This window comes from Coloeus monedula (assembly GCF_965178545.1).
Source record: "Coloeus monedula genome assembly, chromosome: 27".
NCBI lineage: Eukaryota > Metazoa > Chordata > Aves > Passeriformes > Corvidae > Coloeus > Coloeus monedula.
Genome location: NC_138807.1, coordinates 3919577 through 3936733, shown reverse-complemented (window position 1 = coordinate 3936733; position 17157 = coordinate 3919577). Strand labels below are relative to the sequence as shown.

The following is a 17157-nucleotide window of genomic DNA, read 5'->3' as shown; positions in this document are numbered from 1 at the left end:
TGTTGCTGTGAGGCGGCGGCGAGGCCGGCTGAGCTATAAAGCGGCGGGGCGGCGTGAATCACCGGGCGGGGCGGCGCGGGGGGGCCGGGGCGGGGGCAGCGGCGGTGGAGTCGGGGGGCAGCGAGGGGGATGAGCGCGGGGGGGCGGGGGGAGGCAATGAGGGTCTGATCGTCACCGAGTGGGCGGGGGGGGCTCGTGTCCGTGCGTCCCCCGGAGAGGGCGGGGACCGGCATCCCGGGATTGAGATGGGTCGGGGAAGGTTTGGGGTGCTCCCCGTGATCGGGGTGCAGCGGAGAAGAGCAGTGCCTGGGCAGAGCCCGCGGCGTGGGGGACCCCAGAGCACTCCCCTGCACGATCCTGTGCTGCCCGCGCGGCTGTGCCTTCCCCACCCATCCTCGCATGAACCCGAATCTGCCTCCTCCTGCCCTTCTCCTCCTCCTCCCAAAGCAGCCCCGGCTGGCAGCAGGGGTACGGTGTGGGCTGTCTCACATGTGGCTCCTTTCATCTCTGCTCCCCAAACGCTCCCACAGCTCGGCCGGTACCCAACATCACCCCCAACGTTCAGAGGGAAACTGAGGCACCACCTTGAGCCCTGCCAGGCAAGGAGGGGAAGAAGAACTGTGGGGCCGTACCCCCATGGCACGTGCTGCCCCTGTCCTCCACAGATGTCCCCATCACCACGAGGACTGCTTCATCTGGCTCCTGAACAGTTTCCCTGGGCTGGGGAACTGCAGCTGGGCCAGCACTGCCAGGCTTTGCGGCGCTCCCAGGCTTTGTGGGGCTCCCAGCAGGACAGGGGAGGGCAGCAGAGAACCCAGGGCAAGGCAGGTCAGGTTTGGCCTTGCTCCTTGCTTGGTGTCCCCACAAAGAGATCACCCACCTGTCTGAAGGGGAGTCAGGATGCACCAGGGACCGTCACCCTGCTCCCCAGGCACAGCGCTGGGGGCACAGGGCTTTCTGCCACAGCCCAGGGCTCTTTCCAGCCCCAAGTGCCTTGTCCAGCTCCCGGCCACGCAGCTGAGCAATGTTTCACCCCGTGCACTGGCCCCAGCTGAGGTCATGTTTTCGGCAGGGCTGAGCCGGGCTCTTTCAGAGAGGGGCCCCGGCCGCAAGGCCCACGGGACCCTGCACCACCCCTCTGGCCCAGCAGCAGCCTCCTGGCTCTGAGTGGTGCCAGCACAGCACGAGCAGCTTGGTTTGGCGTGGGATGGGGCTGGACACAGCTCTGGTCCAGTGGGACATGGAGCAACCTGGGTCCCACGACAGGGGGAGCGGGTGCAATGCCATGTGCCAGCATGGACAGAGAACTGTGTCACTGGCACTACCACATCTCCATCCCTCCCTCCATCCCTCCAGCCAGCAGGCTGGCTCTCACCAAGGCAGATCTTCCCTCCCTTCTCCCTTTACAGCCCTTTGCACCCTCGGGACAGGTTGGGAATGGGGACAGCTGGGTTTACCCCAGATGGCATTGGTGCCATCCCCAGGTACAGGAGCCCCGCAGTCCCCGGCACCTCCAGAGAGTGTTTGGTGGGGACAGGAGCACCCAGCGTGGGACAGTGAAGGGTCCTGGGGGAAAGGACAGAGCCAGCAGCCCCTGGCCACCAGGCTCCCAGTGTGCTGCTGGCCCTGGCCCTGGCGCTGCTCCCGGCCCTGTCCTGGCTGGCGTGACCCAGGCTCACTCGGCCGCCTCGGAGCAGTTGCCCATGTAAGGACAGAGGGCTGGGGAGCCAAACTTCCAACGGGATGTCCGTGAGCGAGCGGGTGGTGATGCACTCACGCACATGCTCCAGGATGCAAGAGGAGCTCACAGAGGCCAGGAAGGGATTTTCCTTGGCTGCGAGTGGGGTTGCACAACCGCCGTCTCTGGCGGGGAAGGGGTCAGACCTTGCTCAGAGCAGCAGGCGCTGCTGCATCTGTAAGGGAGCAGCCAGGCTCCTGATGTGAGGCAGGAGGAGGCTGGAGGCCAGGAGGGAAGTGGGTCCCTGAGGCAAAGGGGGCTCAGAACCCTGATGAGGCTGCCCTGCTTCCAGGAAAACCATGCTGGGGGCTTTGCTTGCCACTACCCTGGCTGTGGCTAAAGCAACTTGCCTGTGGTGATGCCACAGGCGGGGGCCAAGGCTGGTTCTCAAGCAAAACTGGGGGCAAAATTCCACTGACCAGCCCCACGCACAGGGTGACACTGCCTCCCTGAACCCCACAGACACCCCACGGGGTGACTGAGCCCCAGCAGCACTCACGGAGCAAGTGGGGTGAGGAGCTGTCCCGGGATCGGCAGGAAAGCAGCCTGCAGCACCCTAAGGGAGACAGAGGAGGCCCTGGGCCGGGGCTGGGGGCAGCAGGAGGCACTGGAGCAGGGACAAAGGAGCCTTTTGGAGCACAGTGAATGGTGGCCTCACATCTGACCTTTCCTCTGGGCACTGGTGCTACGCTGGATCAGGGCTGCAGCAGGATTTTGGGACAAGGTTCAGACCCAACCATTTTCCCCCCAAACCCCAGCTGCTGCATGCTGCTGCTGGGCTCCTTTAAGGAGGGAATCTCGCCTCTCTCATCAGTTCAGGCTAATTAAACTCTGCTAAACCAATTAGAGCTGCAATTTGCAACAAGACGTTCTATTGAGAAGAAGAGCCCAGGGTCAGGGCAGAGGTTTCATACCGCCGGCATGGATCTGTGGGCAGGTGTTGGCCAGGGCCCTGGATGTTGCCATTTCCCTGACGGAGCGAGGTGATCCTGGCCCCATTCCTCTCCTCACCGCAGTGGAATGCCCCAGTTTCTCTCATGCAAGCGGAGATGCTGCCAAACACCGCAGTGGGGAGAGGGGCTGCTGGTGGGAGCTCCACAGACCCAGCTCAGGCTTATCCATGAGCCCATGGGACCCCAGGAACCCTCGCGGACAGGCTCAGCTCAGCAGGGCCAGCACTAGAGCTCAGTGTGCACCCAGTGAAAGGGGACGGGATCGAGCCTCGGTCACATCCCTCGGAGCACGTGGCGAGTGGCCAGAGCAAGGCGTGAGCCGAGGGCACGGCCCCGGGGCTGCTGCCGGCAGCCTTGACCCTGGGGCGGGATTTTCTCCTGTGTCCTCACGGCTCCAGCCCAGTGAATTGAGTCAGTGCTTGTTTGGGGAGAGAGTGTCGGGACTGCACCTTGATGGCCGCGCTCCACCCCCAGCGCTGACACGGAGCTTCGCCCCGCGCCCCGGGGCGGCAGCGTCACCGCTCCGTGCCTCAGTTTCCCCATCTGCTGAGGCGAGATAATGCTCCTCTGCTTGATCCTGCGCTATCTCCCAGGAAGGTTGCAGGGATTAGTTTGCTAATGTTTGCAAGGAGCTTTGAAGATGAAAAGCCGTGAACAAATGCCAAGAAGTGCTGAGCTGGATTCTCCTCGCCAAGTAATCGTTTCATGTTCCTGGGACACTTCCACTTCTGTGGATGAAGGAAGGCAGGGCGGGAGCGCCAGCATGCAGGGCGGGCTGGGAGGCTGACATACATTCCCAAGACCTGCCTCTCCAAATCTGATCACCCATTCTGTTTGATTCCTGATCAAACTCTGATCCCTCCTGCTGATGCTCAGACCCAGACCCCCTCCCATCGCTAGCACCCTGCAGGCCACAGGAAGCATCACCCTGGGGGGATTCACCCCTCAGAAATGTCCTCCCCCTCTCCAGTGCTTTGGGTGCCCTCAGCAAGAGCTGCACTTGCCCAACGTCTCTTCTTTTCAAATCTTTGGTCTCAGTGCTGCCAGCTCTGCCCTGAACTGATGGGAGATGCTCTGGGCTCTGTCCATGCTGGGGAAATGCCAGTGCTTGGAGCCAGGAGGTGCAAGCAACATGGAGCGGGGACTGGGAAGGCTGGGATGCAGGAAAGCGGTGGCCAGAGCCAGCAGAGTCATCCTGTCCCATCCCACCCCGCAGGACCCTGCAGCCCAGCCTGGAGAAGCCACCTCTGGACACCTCGTGTCCCTCTCAGCAAGGAGCAGCTGTCTCATGGCTCCAGCTCCACCTCTCCTGTCCACGCGTGCGGATTTCCAGCCGCCTTAGCGAGCTCCTTACGGACCCATCCCGTTGTCCACACGGCTGAGCCCGGTGGGGTCGGCCTGGCTGGGCTCGGCCACGCGTGACACAGGTTTTGTGTGTGTGTTTATGTGTGTGTGTAAACAAGCCGTGAGTCAGCGCCGGCGGCCGTGCGGGCTCCCAGCGTGAACGCTGCCTCCGCCGCGGTGAAGGGCAGGAGCAAAGCGAGCCTCGAGGGAAGAGCTGGCAGTGCCGTGGAACGTCGGGAAACCGTGTGGGGCTGAACTGGGTCCAGCAGAGCCGGGAGTCGGGAAAACCTCCCCGGTCATTAAAGTCTCCTGGCTCCTCGGCGAGGCTGGGGAGAGGCGCTGCCGGAGGAGGCAGAGCTGCACCGGGAAGGGCAGTGGCTGCTCCGCTGGTCTTTGCCCCCAGAGCAAGGTGCTGGTTATTGGGATGGGACAGACGGGCTGGTGGCTGCCCTGCTCCCCTACCAGCCAGGGGAGGACATGGACTGCGTTGGCACTACAATCCCAGCATCCCGGCCTCGCCAGCCTGGTGGCCCTGCAGACTCCCTGTTCTGTGGGCCACTAAAGAGCAGAGAGGCAGCAGAGAGGCAGCAGAGAGGCACCAGAGGTCACATCCTCCCTGGAGCCCCCCATCTGCAACACAGCCCTGTCAGCCAAAGAGCCTCATTGCTTGGCCCAGGCTGGCAGTTGTTAGAAAAGCATATTTTTCACATTAAAATTTCCCTTGAAGAACAATGGTTTAAATGAAGCATAAAAAAAAGAGCAAAGAATCCAAAAAGAAAAAAAGGACAATTTTTGGTGGAGCCCAAGAGTAGCCCCTTGGGACCATGAACTTCCCCTGTGCCCATGAACTTCCCCTGTGCCCTGGCTGCTCCCAGGGGAAGGAGGGCCACTGGGACAACACAGCTGGGCCAGGGAAGGACCACCAAGATCCAGGGATCAGAGCCATGTAGGGCTGGGGACCACCCCCCACCAGCGTCCCACAGCCTGGTGGTGGTGAGGACGGGGCTCAGCCTGCACCGCTGCTCCCGGGTCACTGTGAGCTGCCGGATCACTGCCAGATGGGATCTGGACCCGCAGCCTGGAGGTGTGAGGCTCCAGGAGATGAGGTGGGGGATGTAAATCTCCCGATCTGTCTGAGCAAATTCAAAGGAGACCGATTCAAATCCGCCGTGACACGACTGACTCGGGGCGGGTAGACAATCCCTGCAGTGTCTGTAAGGAATCTCGCCGCTTTCCTTTGAGTGGCCTCCAATTTATTAATTAAAATAGGCAATTATATATGATGTGGGGTGGAGGGGAGCAGGGAGACCAGCTGCACCAGTTATTCTCACTTGGCAGGAATTGCTCTGGAAGCTGCTCTGGCTCCAGGAGGTGCTTGTGCTTCCCAGAGCTCAAGGCAGAGCCTGGGATGAGCCCATGCCTGGAGCTGCCCCTGTGCCTCCAACACCTGGGCAGTGTGGGGGCTTCAGCTCCAGTCACCACTTTGTTTAGGAACACAGGGTCCAGAGGCCAGGAGAAATCCCTGTGAGCCCCTGTCTGGAGTCCCAGAGGGGCACATGTCCCCTCCACTTCTCAGCCCTGGTGGGATGGTGACTCTGAGCTGCTGGAGGTGATGCCTTAAGAGGCCTCCTAGAAACAGAGACTAGATAGGAGTAAAGGAATAAAGGTAGGTATTTATTTGAAAGGCCTTCAAAGGTATCCCTGGGGAGCCAGAGGCTACTGCCAACATTGACCCCAAGATTGACGGCAGGTCACGAGTTCTTCACACTTTTACAGGTTTGGTTCATTTGCATATCAGGGTTAATTCTCCAATTAAAGCTTCAGTTTAATGATGTAATTTCCCCTCCACTTGCCCCCCTTAGAGGCTCTTTGGTTTATACTTTTTTGGCCTAGGATGGTCTGGGTGTCCTTGGAGAGCAGGCCTGGAGAGGCTTTGTTATGTCTACCAAGCACAAGAGAGCAGAAGTTAACAGGCTACAAGAAACTTCAGAGTCATACACCAGGCAGTACAGGATTTGAAAAATATAAAAGTTAAAACCTAAGGCATCAGAGGAGCCTCCCACCATGTGCCATCCCCTCAGACAAGGGGAGCCCTGGGATATTTTCTGCTGCCTTTCCCAAGCGGGGTGGCCGATTTGGGAGCGGGCTCTGTCTAAGGATGACTCGATCCCACCTGGGGAGGTGTCACCTCCTCGTCAGCCCTCTCGGGTGAGGGTGCAGTTTGCCTTTCTGCAGCACCGTGGGAAAATCCTTCCCTGGGTGACTCAAATTTGCTCCTGACCAGACACAGCTTCCTTGGAGGCAGCAGAAGGCAGAAGGGGGACAGCCAGACACAGAACCCCCAATCCTGGGGTGCCTGAGCAGCATCAGAAACAGGGTCCACCTGCCATGGGATACTCATGCCCTCTGTGGGGAGGAATCGTGGCTGGGGCTGAAGTCAGGGCTGGGGCTGTCTGGGAGCCTCAAGCCCCGGAGAAGGGCGATCCCCTCTCCACGGTCAGCACCAGCAATGAGGGACGGGCAGAGGACTTTGGCTGTAGTTCATGGGCAGAGGCTGCAGTCCTGGCATGGAGCTTTCTCCCCATGGAAGCAGGCCCCAACAGCCGAGGGGGCTCTTGGAGGACCCTTCCCACTGCTGTGTGCCAGCAGCACTGGGGCCGCTCTGCTGCCCTTATCTCCATGTGCATCCATATCCGCTGCCATTTGCATCCCAACGAATGTTGCCACGTTCAGCTTCCACAGCTCCTGCGTCAGGGAATTCCAGAGGGACAAAGTCAGTGGAGCCGGATCCTTCCCTCCCCTCAACCCACAGGCACCCAGCACTCATTTGATCAAGTGGCAACTTGTCCTCCGACCGTGAAACAGGGCACTGGAGAATCGCGGGGAAGGAGCTTCCCTTGGGGTGTGAAATGCTCCATCCGGAGCCGCAGGCTCTGCACTGGGGCTCCGGGCTCTGTCTGGCTCCCGGCTGGGCCACGACGCACTGTCTGGACCCACCTCTTGAATAAAAGGGTTACGGGAGCAGCAGTTTCCTCATCACCTGTAAATAAATGCCAACGTGCCTTATCAGCGGCAGGGATCATCGATCAGCCACTGAACTCTGCCAATCTATCCCGCAGCTGCAATTCCCACAGCACGACCGAGCCCTCTCCCAGCCCCTGACCGGTGACCCAGCCCTCAAGCGCTGTGTCCCACCAGTGTCCAGCTTACGACACCTCACTCCATCCCTGTCCCTGTCCCCCCGCAGCGCGGGGAGCAGAGAGAGACCTGCCGAGCTTTCCACTGCTCCTGAGCTGCTCCACAAATCCCTCCCCGGCTCCATCACCCGGCGAAGCTGGAGCAGCAAATCCTGGGCTGAAGATGCCACCTGCTGGGAGCGGGGCTGGTGGCGCGGGCTCGAACCCCAAAACCCCACAGCCCCACCGTGCAGAACCCTTAAAATCCCACAGTCCTGCCACCCCAACCCCGCCGCGCATCCTCACCACCCCTCTTCCCCAAAACCTCACAACCGCACTGCGTGGATACCTCAAAAACCTCCCCGGCCACACCACCCCAAAATCCTGGCTCGGCAGTGCCACAAAATGGGGCTTGGGGTCCCGGTGAAGGCCAGGCAGAGCCTCTGCTCTCTCAAAAGCTGCAGCCTGGGGAAAACGCTGGCCCTGAACGGAGCCTCAGGTGGGATTCCCAGGGCCCAAAAATCGAGATTCCACCTCTCACCCCCAAAAATCTCCCCAGCACCCTCCAGCATCCAAGGGGCAAGGTCTGGGAGAAACACCGACCCTGAAAGGGTTCTGCCAAAACAGAACATTCCAGTTCCTTTGTGGCTACTGAAATCTGAAGCACCTCCTGGGATTTGCACTGGGAATACCCCTTTTTTCCTCGTTTCGGGGGACTCAACCTCTCCCCAGCTCATTTTTTCCTCCTCTTTTAATAAATAAATAAATAAGTCAGCTTTTGGGCTGATATTTTAAAGCTCGGGGGCTGAAAGGAGGGATCAGGAGCCCGGGGGCGGAGGGGAGAAGGAGGGATTGGAGGGATTGGGGGGAGGGGGGAGGGGGGAGGGGGGCTTCCCGGAATCTGGGGATCCCGGAATGGGGGATCCAGTCCCGCTCTCCCCGGCCACGCCCCCTCGCCTTATATGGCAAAGCCCCGCCCACTACCGAGTCCCGCCCCTAAGCCCTCCTCGCCTTCCGCGTTTGCGCCGCGCGCTGTCTCCTGTCCCCCCTCGGCCGCCGTCGGCGCCGCGGCGCGCGCGGGGGGGCGGGGCCGGCGGGTAGGGAAGATGGCGGAGGCGTCGCCGCAGCCGGGCCGGTTCTTCTGCCACTGCTGCTCGGCCGAGATCGCCCCGCGCCTGCCCGTGAGCGGGGGACCAGGGAGGGTCGCCAGGGGGGGAAGCCGGGAGCGCGGGCAAGGTCTGGCAGGGGCCCCGAGGGGGCGGGCACGTGGGGGCGAGGCCTGAGGGGCCCAGGGGGCCTGAGCGGCGGGGAGGCGGGGGGTGCCCTGTGGGGCTCCACCTATGGCACCGGGGCTCGGGGGCGTTGAGAGGGGCTGGGTGGGGTCCGTAGCGAGGGAACGGGACTGCGGCGACGAGGGGACAGGGTCTGCGGAGGGAATGGGCCAGCCTGGCCGAGGGGCAGCAGCTGGGCGAGCCGCGGCGGGGGCGGCGCGGCGGGAGGGGCCCTCGGCCCGGGGTGGGGGGGGGGGGGTCCCGCAGCGGTTCGAGCGCTCCGGCCGCCCCGCGGAGAACGGCTGGGCCCCGCCGGAGAGCCGGTCTGGGGCGGGAGTCCGTCCGGCAGCAGCCCCGGGGTCCAGCTCTGACACCCGCAGCCCGGGCAGCCTGACCCCATCGGGTGCCGAGGGAAGCAGCGCGGGGTGGTGGGGGGTTTCTCGGTCGTGTCTCAGGAGGGTTTAATGAACGCGAGAAAAGCCCCGCGGTGGTGGTGGCTGGGTGCACGGGTAACACGTAGGCAGAAGTGCTGTGTAGGCACCTGGGTAGGTGCTTTAATCACACCCCAAAATCCGGCGTGTGCGGTGCTTGTCCTGGTGTGGATGGAAAAGGAGTGTGGGCTGTTGGGGAGGATCTGGTGGATCACTTACTCCCCTGCTCGGCTTCCTGAGAATGTGGTTTGGAGAGCTCTGCTGGTCTTTTTGTCTTGACAATTTTCACAGCATGTTGTCCCAAAAGTCATTGCTGGTCGCTGGCACTCAACTTGAAAAGCCTCCAAGGGCGAAGCAGAGCTGTCCCTGCCGGGGGTGGTTGGTTTGTGACGTGTGATTTGTCCTTTTGCCCTCTTGTTCGGGCCAGGGTGGGCCGTGCTGGGGGCTCCCAGCTCGTGTGTAAAAGTGAGGACAAACCCCTGACCGTGCTCCTGCTGAGCACACGTGGGTTGTTGGGCAGGAGCCAGGAGGTAACCTAGAATATCTGTTGCTTATTTCTGTTCAAACACCCCGTGCTGGGCCGTGCTCACATCTGGTTGTGTGCACTTGGCTGGGCACACCTGGCTGTGCCAGCTGGGCACCCTTGGCCAGACTGGGCCAGGCAGGGAGCGGGTCCTGTGTTTGGGGGCTCAGGGCTGGGTAGCTGTGAGTTCATGAACTTGTTTTGGGGATCCAGGTTCACTTGGGTTTCACTCAGGTTTCACTCACCATCTGCAGACGCAGTGAGCAGAGCTGCCAAAGGAGGGACTCAAACAGCCCGAGAAACAACAAACTTTGACATTTGTGCTGTTCCAGCTGCAGAGGAATGTGCTGATCCCCGTGCTGGGAGCTGGCTGTGAGCGCACAGACACACACACAAAACACACAGCAGCTCCCTGGAGCGGGCAGCTGAGAGGAGCAGGGTGCTCAGGCCACGGTCATTCACCCCCATGCCACGTGTGTCCCCACCAGTTTGTGCTGGTGGGAAGCAAAGCAAAGGGAGTTTCATGGGTTTTGTGGGCTGTGGTTCCCTGTGCTCACAGAGGAGACCCTGAGCTCAAACCTGCTGTCAGTGGTGCAGAGACAGTTGTTTCACAGTGGCAGATGGGGAGTCCTGTGTGGGAGAGGGAGCAGCCACCTCTCCCAGTCTGTTCCTGGGCCTCAGAGCTCCCCTATCTCCCTTGGCAGACAGGGCATATGCAGTGGCTCCAGGCTGTGCTCCTTCCCTCGGGCCTTATCGGGGTCAGCTGCAGGGGCCAGAGGAGCGACCCCAAGGGCCTTATCAGCGGCCTCAACTCCTTGGGGGAATCCCTCAGTCTGGCTAAGGGCTGTGCCAATCCCAACGCAGCAGCAAAAGGAAGTGGCATTATTTTTAGAAGCTCTTAAATGCCTTCTGTGCTGAGCCCAGCTCTGCCAGCACAGGGATTTGGGGTGGCGTGTGCCCGCTCTGGGGCAGGGGATGGGGTTGGCTCAGCGGTGCTGCTGCTTCTCGAGGACTGAGAAGTGAAGCAGTTCCCTTTCAGGGTCTCCAGCATTCTGGGCTGCTCTGCCCAGGACAGGGTGGTTGTAGAGGATAAATTCCTCACTAAGCCCAGGAATCATGAGGAAGGGGCTGTCGCAGGCGCTGCACACTCAGCCTGTCTGTCCTGACACGCTCTGTAGTCAGTGCTCAGGGGACTGGGGTGGCCGCAGGTCTCTGTGGTGAGCTCTGGGCGTGGGAGTGTGAGGTCCTGGCTGCAGAATGACCTCGTGTGTCCCTGTGTGCTGTGAACTCCAGGCTGTGTTAGTCACAGGGACTGTTCAACCTCCCTGAGCACCACAACCTTGCTGAGTCCCTGCTGCCATTCCCCCCTTGTTTTCTGCTCCCCAAAACACACAGCTGTGCCAAAGTTTGAGGGCTGCTGCGCAGGGAGAGTTGAGGGTTTCACTTTCACTTCACTGGAACTGCATCAGCTGCTACCTAATGCTGTGTCTGTACTGGGGATTAATCAGCATCACCCTCATCATTCTTAAGCTGAGCTCTCACAGGCTCAGGCCGGGCTCTGGCCTCACTGGCTCAGGAAGGCAGATGTTGGGGTTTGGGGTCTCTCTGGCTCTGGGACCGTGGCATGTGCTGGGGATGGCAGACTGTAGGACCCTTCCACCCCATCACACCCTGCAGCTCTGAGGTACCACTTCCTTCTCTCACCTGGTGTGTCTTCTCCTGCAGGACTACATCTGCCCACGGTGTGAGTCTGGTTTTATTGAAGAGCTTCCCGAGGAGCCGAGGTAATGTGCTGCCCCAGGGGCTGCTGCTCAAGTGAGCCCAGGTTGCTTTGCTCTCTTCCTAGTTCAAAGGCAATGTTTGATATAAAATGCACTGTTTCTATTGCTTCTGCCCAAGCTTTGGCTCATCTTTCCTCACTTTTGGAATACAGTGCTTTGTTGGCAGAGTTAGCATCTGCAGGCCAATCTGCCGTGGGAATGCTGAGCGTCCTCCTGAGCGTTTGACATCTCTGCTGAGGGGTGGGGTGGGAATGGTTTGATTTAAAACAAACATAAAGAAGTGGTAGGGAGGCTTTTCCCATGGTATGTGGTAGCTCTGACCTGATCTGAGTCATCAGGGCAGAGATAACCCCAGAGAGAAGGATCTGGGAATGGGGAGCGCACGAACACCTCAGTGTGAGTAGTGACTGTGTTGGGAATGAACAGCAAAATGTTGTGGCTGAGACTTTGGACTCTGCCCTGGAGCAGCGAGGTCTGCGTTTCTGTGCTGCACTGCTGCTGCTGGTGGCAGAAGCAGCAGGAATGTCTTAAAATGTTTCAGTCATGTTTGTGGGGGTCCCAGCTGTGACCAGCTCCAGGATGGGCCGTGGGCAGTGCAGGGGCCAGGGGGCAGTGGGTGCTGTTGCCTTCTGATTGTGGTGGTCTGTGTGGCCTGGGGCTTCTGCACTGACCAGGTGACGTTTGGTTTAACCACACCAACCCTGGAGCCTGAAAATCCATCCTGGCTGATCCTGACTGTTTTGGTAATTCCCTGTGGCCTTGGGAGAGTCACGTAGTTGCCAAATCTCAGCGGTTTCGGTACTGTGAATGCAAAGCTTGGTTCTGAGCAGGAAATGTTCCTGCAGCTCTGAAAGCAGAAGTCTGACAACATTTAGAGTTTTCTCAATATCCTGAGCTGTTGGGTCACGTGCCTCTGCAGTAGAGAAGTTCCTTTGATTCAAGATTAGACTTCTGTGTCTTGGGGTCACAGCGATCAGCGTTTGTGCCTTAAGTCTTCCTGATGCTCCAGAGGATTAGCTGGTGCGTTTGACATGGATTGTGGGGGAAATCCTCGCTTGACATCATGGTTCAGGCACTTCTCTGCAGTCTCATGAGATCTAACAGAGGGAGAAAAGGGTGAGGATGTGGGAAAATGAAAGGTTTGGGAGGGAAAATTGATGCGGGCAATCAGAAAATCAGCAGCTGAGGGAGGACCAGCTTCTGTTAAGCTGCCTCTGCCCTGGGGTGGGAGGGGAGTGGGACAGAAAAGCCTTGGAAGCTGCTATGAGAAGATTACCAGTGCTCTTCATTCCCCACAGGAACGCTGACAATGAGACCAGCTCCTCTACATCAGCTACTGATCAGAGCAGGCATCCTTTTGAGGTGAGAAGTCCTTTCTCTCTTCCAACACCTTCTGCTTTGCTGTTGGATTGAGTATTTTTCCAATAGTGCATTGTTTAAACATTCCTCAGATCATGGCAGAATTTGGAAAGGAGGAATTAATATCCTCCATATGCTGCTCCTGAAATCTCCGCATCCTATATTTTTGCTGCGTGTGTTACGTAGGACCATCACTTGTAGCTGATTCCCGTCATGAGGGGGCTCAGCAGGATTTGGAGAGCAGGATTTGGATGTGTTGCTATGCTGTAGCCTCAGCTCGGAAGCAGCAGTGACACACCAAAGAGAAACTAGGGACCTGTGATTATTTCTGCCTTCTTGTGCAGTTCCTGTGTCTGTTCCTCACTGAGCTGCTGCCAAGGGCACTGGTCCCAGTGTCACTCCAGGCCTGGGGGTCACTGTGGGTGGCTTCTGGGACCCCGTGGGAGCTGAGGGCTGTTCATCCTCTTGTCACAGTCTGTTCTCTGCATTCCCTCCCTCCCAGAATGTGGATCAGCACTTGTTCACCTTGCCCCAGGGCTACGGCCAGTTTGCTTTCGGGTTCTTTGACGACAGCTTTGAGTTTCCCTTCGGGTCCAACGTGCAGCCGGAAGACAACCGGGACTCGGAGAACCGGCGGGAGCGCGAGCACCAGTCCCGGCACCGCTACGGCGCCAGGCAGCCCCGCGCCCGCCTGGCCACGCGCCGAGCCTCGGGCAGGCACGAGGGTGTCCCCACGTTGGAAGGGTGAGAACCACTCTGGGGCCTGGGGAAGGAATCCTATTGTTCCTCACCTTTTCTCTTGGCTTTAGGGAGCAGCATCCCAGAGCTCCGCAGCGCTGCTGTGGGTGCCATCTGTGTCCCGCCTGAGCCTGTTGGCAGCTGCTGCTTGGGGTCTGTTGGGGTTGTGTCACCTGAGCAGGGATGTGGACTGTGGCTGGGAGTTTGTCCTGTAGTGGGAAAATATTCCCGGGTCGTTGCCAGCTGTTGACAAAATGTTGTACTTGCTATGAGGGGAAGCAGAAGAAAACACTGGACAGTGTTTGTGTAAGTGGATCCTGGGAGCCACTTGCCATCATGTCAGGAATTGTCCCCTTTCAAACCAAATACTGAAACTTTATCACCGGCTGATCACTCCATAAGCTTCAATTGCTGTAGGGTGTTTTTAATGTCTCTCAACAATGTGACAGTATTCAGCTTATTCAGCCTCTCCCTCCATGTTGGGGTGCTGGGCTGGGAGCCAGCAAACTTTAATTCTTACACGATCCTGGTTTTCTTGTCTTTCAGAATTATCCAACAGCTGGTCAATGGAATTATTGCACCGACCACAATTCCAAACCTAGGCCTGGGCCCTTGGTGAGTTGGAGGATGTGCTGCTCTCTCTGACAGTGTCTCATTGATGCTTCAGGATGAACTCACTTGCTGTCCTTGCTCTTCAGGGGAGTCCTGCACTCAAATCCGATGGACTATGCCTGGGGTGCTAATGGCCTGGATGCAATTATCACACAGGTAAAACTGGGGTTTACCAAAGTCTCTATCCTCCTGTGTGGTGCTGCAGGAGGGGCAGCACCTGTGGTGGTGCAGGGAACAAGGGGCTGTGGGGGCAGGAATGGGAAAGGGTCCGTATTGTGGGGTCCAAGTGCCCTGGCTCAGGAAACGAGTGCATTCTGTGTGCTGCTGAGCTCACCTCTCTCTTCTGCCTGCCTGGCCGGTTGTTTTTCCAGTTACTGAATCAGTTTGAAAACACTGGACCGCCGCCAGCGGACAAAGAGAAGATCCAGGCCCTCCCCACCATACAGATCACACAGGAGCACGTAGGTACGTGTCTGCTCCAGGGAGTTGTGCACAGAGTGCTCCCTGGAAGCTCTGTGTAATGTTTTTCTTGGGACTTGAATTTTGTCTGCTTGTACCTTTGAGGCATAAAACATTTCAAAGTGGGCAGAGAGCTGAAGGGGCTCTGTTATACTCACACACAAAGAAAGAGCAGTGTAGGCTGGATGGATTTGCCCCGGGGAGGTTGTGAGAAGTTCAGTGTGGATAGAGATGGAAAAGCAGAAGGGAAGGGAAGGATGAGGCATACCCGGGGCAGGGGGAGGTGGGATGATGGTGTGGGGACTGCAGAGCACCAAGCTTTCCTCCTGACAAGGATGGAGTAGTGGTGGGGAAGGGGAGAAGTGGTGGGGATGGGTCCTAAGTCGGGGGCTTTGCGCGTTGTTCTCTCCTCCTTTGCTCAGCTGGGCTTGGCTTTCCCTGTGCGATGCAGATTCCGGGTTGGAGTGCCCTGTGTGTAAGGAAGACTACACAGTCGGGGAGAACGTGCGGCAGTTACCGTGCAATCACCTGTTCCACGACGGCTGCATCGTCCCATGGCTGGAGCAGGTGAGTGCGGGGCAGTGCCTGGGGCGTGCAGCACTGGGGGCTTTGTCTGATCCTGCTCCCCTCTGTAAATATTTTCCTACCTCCATGATGAGGCCTGAGCACGAGCAGCCTTTGGTCAGAGGATGGAGTGTCATCCCAGCCCATTCCTCGAGTGCTGCTCCCCTATTGTGTTTCTAATCCCGTTTCCCATATTTCTTGTTTTGTTTTTTGTCTGCTCCCCAAAGCATGACACGTGTCCCGTCTGCCGGAAAAGTTTAAGTGGACAAAACACTGCCACAAACCCCCCAGGACTCACAGGGATGAACTTCTCGTCATCCTCCTCCTCCTCCTCTTCCTCCAGCTCACCAAGTAATGAAAACTCATCGAACAACTCATGAATCTTAACGTACCCTCTGTCCCCGGGGCCCTTCCACTGTTCCCCCTCCCTCCCTGGCCACCGCGAGCAGCCAAAGGGGCTTCCAGAGCAGAGCAAGGGGAGGGGACGAGGCAGGAGCAGTGCCCCCAGAATTTCCTTTTGATTTCTGAAGACACGGAGACTCTGGGTCCTTCAGAGATGAGAAGCCTCAAGTTCTGTGATGAAAAAGGGGGGAAAGAGCTCTGTCTGTCAATAAAAACATCCTCTTTGCGTGGACTTTACCCATTGCAGTGCGAGGCTGCTGCGCTCCCCGGCTGGGAACCCCGAGGTGCTGAGCGAGTGGTTGAATCCCGAATAGAAAGGTTGTTTGTATGGGTTTGAATCTGAGATCCCTTTCTTTTATTTCTTTTGCTCCTCTTCCCCTTGGATACTATCTTTTCTGCTTTGGAGATTGAAGTCTAAAATGGAAACATAAGGATGCTGCCTCCCCCCCCCCAGGATCGCCGTCTGGGGAGGACCAATAGCTGTCACTGAAACAGGAACTCTCAAGTAGACCCCGGGATCCTTCCCTGTCCCATCTCGAGTCCCATTTATTTCTCTTTATAACCTCGCCCGCTGATACTCAACACTGAAAGGGGTTTTTATAATCTTAAATTATTACTGTTGTCAATAAATGGACATTTCAGCTCTGCGAGCCGTTATGCATGATTTGAGGAAAGCTACAGGGTAAGCTCTGAGGCCACCAAGCTATCCTGCCTCCCCCGGGCAGGTTGGGCCTCTCTGAGCCTTCCTGCGTGCTGGGAGCTCCAGTGGGAGCCACTGCCAACCTGTGGATCACTTCACAGGTAGCCAAGGATCGCAGCTGGAAGCATCCTCGCCTGGTCTTTTCTATTTTTTACACCTTCTTCCCCTTACAGTCCTGCCCCCCTCACAGCTGGGGCAGGCTGTTCTGCTGGGCCAACACGGGACTGGGTGTGCAGCAGAACGAGGACCAGCAAATCTCATCGTGACCGAGTAATTACCAGGAAAACAACGTTTTGGAGAAAAAAAAAATGTATTGCAAAGCTACTTAAAATAGAGCTGATTAAAACAAGGAGAGAGAGACAAATATCCAGGTATGTTTGTGACTCAGTTTCTGTGACCAAGCTGGAGCTCAGAGAATGACAAGAATGTCACCAGAGCAGGCACTAATTCCCTGCCATGTCCCTGCTTCCCAGGCCCCAAGGCACAAGAGGAGGAGCTCTCACCATCCATCACTGGGACCCTCTTCCCCTCACAGGGACTTGGGGTGGTGAGGAGGTCTCCTAAAGGCTCGGCGGTCCCTGGTGGTGCCACATGTTGCAACTGTGCTGTGGCAGAGGCCAGAGCAGACAAGGGAGAACCTGCCCCCATGGGAGCTGCCAGGGAAGTGGGCAGAGGGTTTGGCAGTTTGGGGGGGTTCCCTGCCTCTCTCTCGGCTTTTGGGGCCCTGGGAGTGGGCTGGGGCTGCTGGGGAAGGCACTGGCTCAGCAGAGTTTGGGCATCTCTTCTAAAGCAGCATCACCCCGGGACCTGGCCCTTCCACGAGCTTCCTGAGAAGAGATGAGCCTTCTATAGGAGGGAGAAGGATGGTTTGGCCTTTCTTGAGCCATTTCAGAGCGCAAAGAAGTTGGTTTGTTGGAGAAAGTGTCACCAGCTGTGCCGCGGCCAGGGGCTGGCAGGGAGCGACTTGCCCGGACTGTTTTTCCTCCTTGGCTTGGCCGGGCAGCGTGGCGGCGCCTTTCATCTCACAGGAGGGTTTATCTCGGGACTGGTGTGTCGGGGTTAATGGCTCATCCTCTGCCAGGGGTTGAGCCAGAAGCCTGGGCTGG

The 17157-nt window shown here is 58.3% G+C and overlaps 1 protein-coding gene across 1 annotated transcript; it reads left to right on the top strand.

The window, feature by feature from the left end:
• The first annotated feature begins 8263 nt into the window (after positions 1-8263).
• On the top strand, positions 8264-16383 carry RNF126 (ring finger protein 126). The gene is made up of 9 exons (XM_082297712.1): positions 8264-8392; positions 11162-11220; positions 12516-12579; positions 13079-13320; positions 13861-13929; positions 14013-14082; positions 14298-14391; positions 14837-14952; positions 15177-16383. Exons 1-9 carry the CDS (start codon positions 8318-8320, stop codon positions 15327-15329), a joined length of 942 nt encoding a protein of 313 aa, XP_082153838.1. The 5' UTR covers positions 8264-8317; the 3' UTR covers positions 15330-16383.
• The last annotated feature ends 774 nt before the right edge of the window (positions 16384-17157 follow it).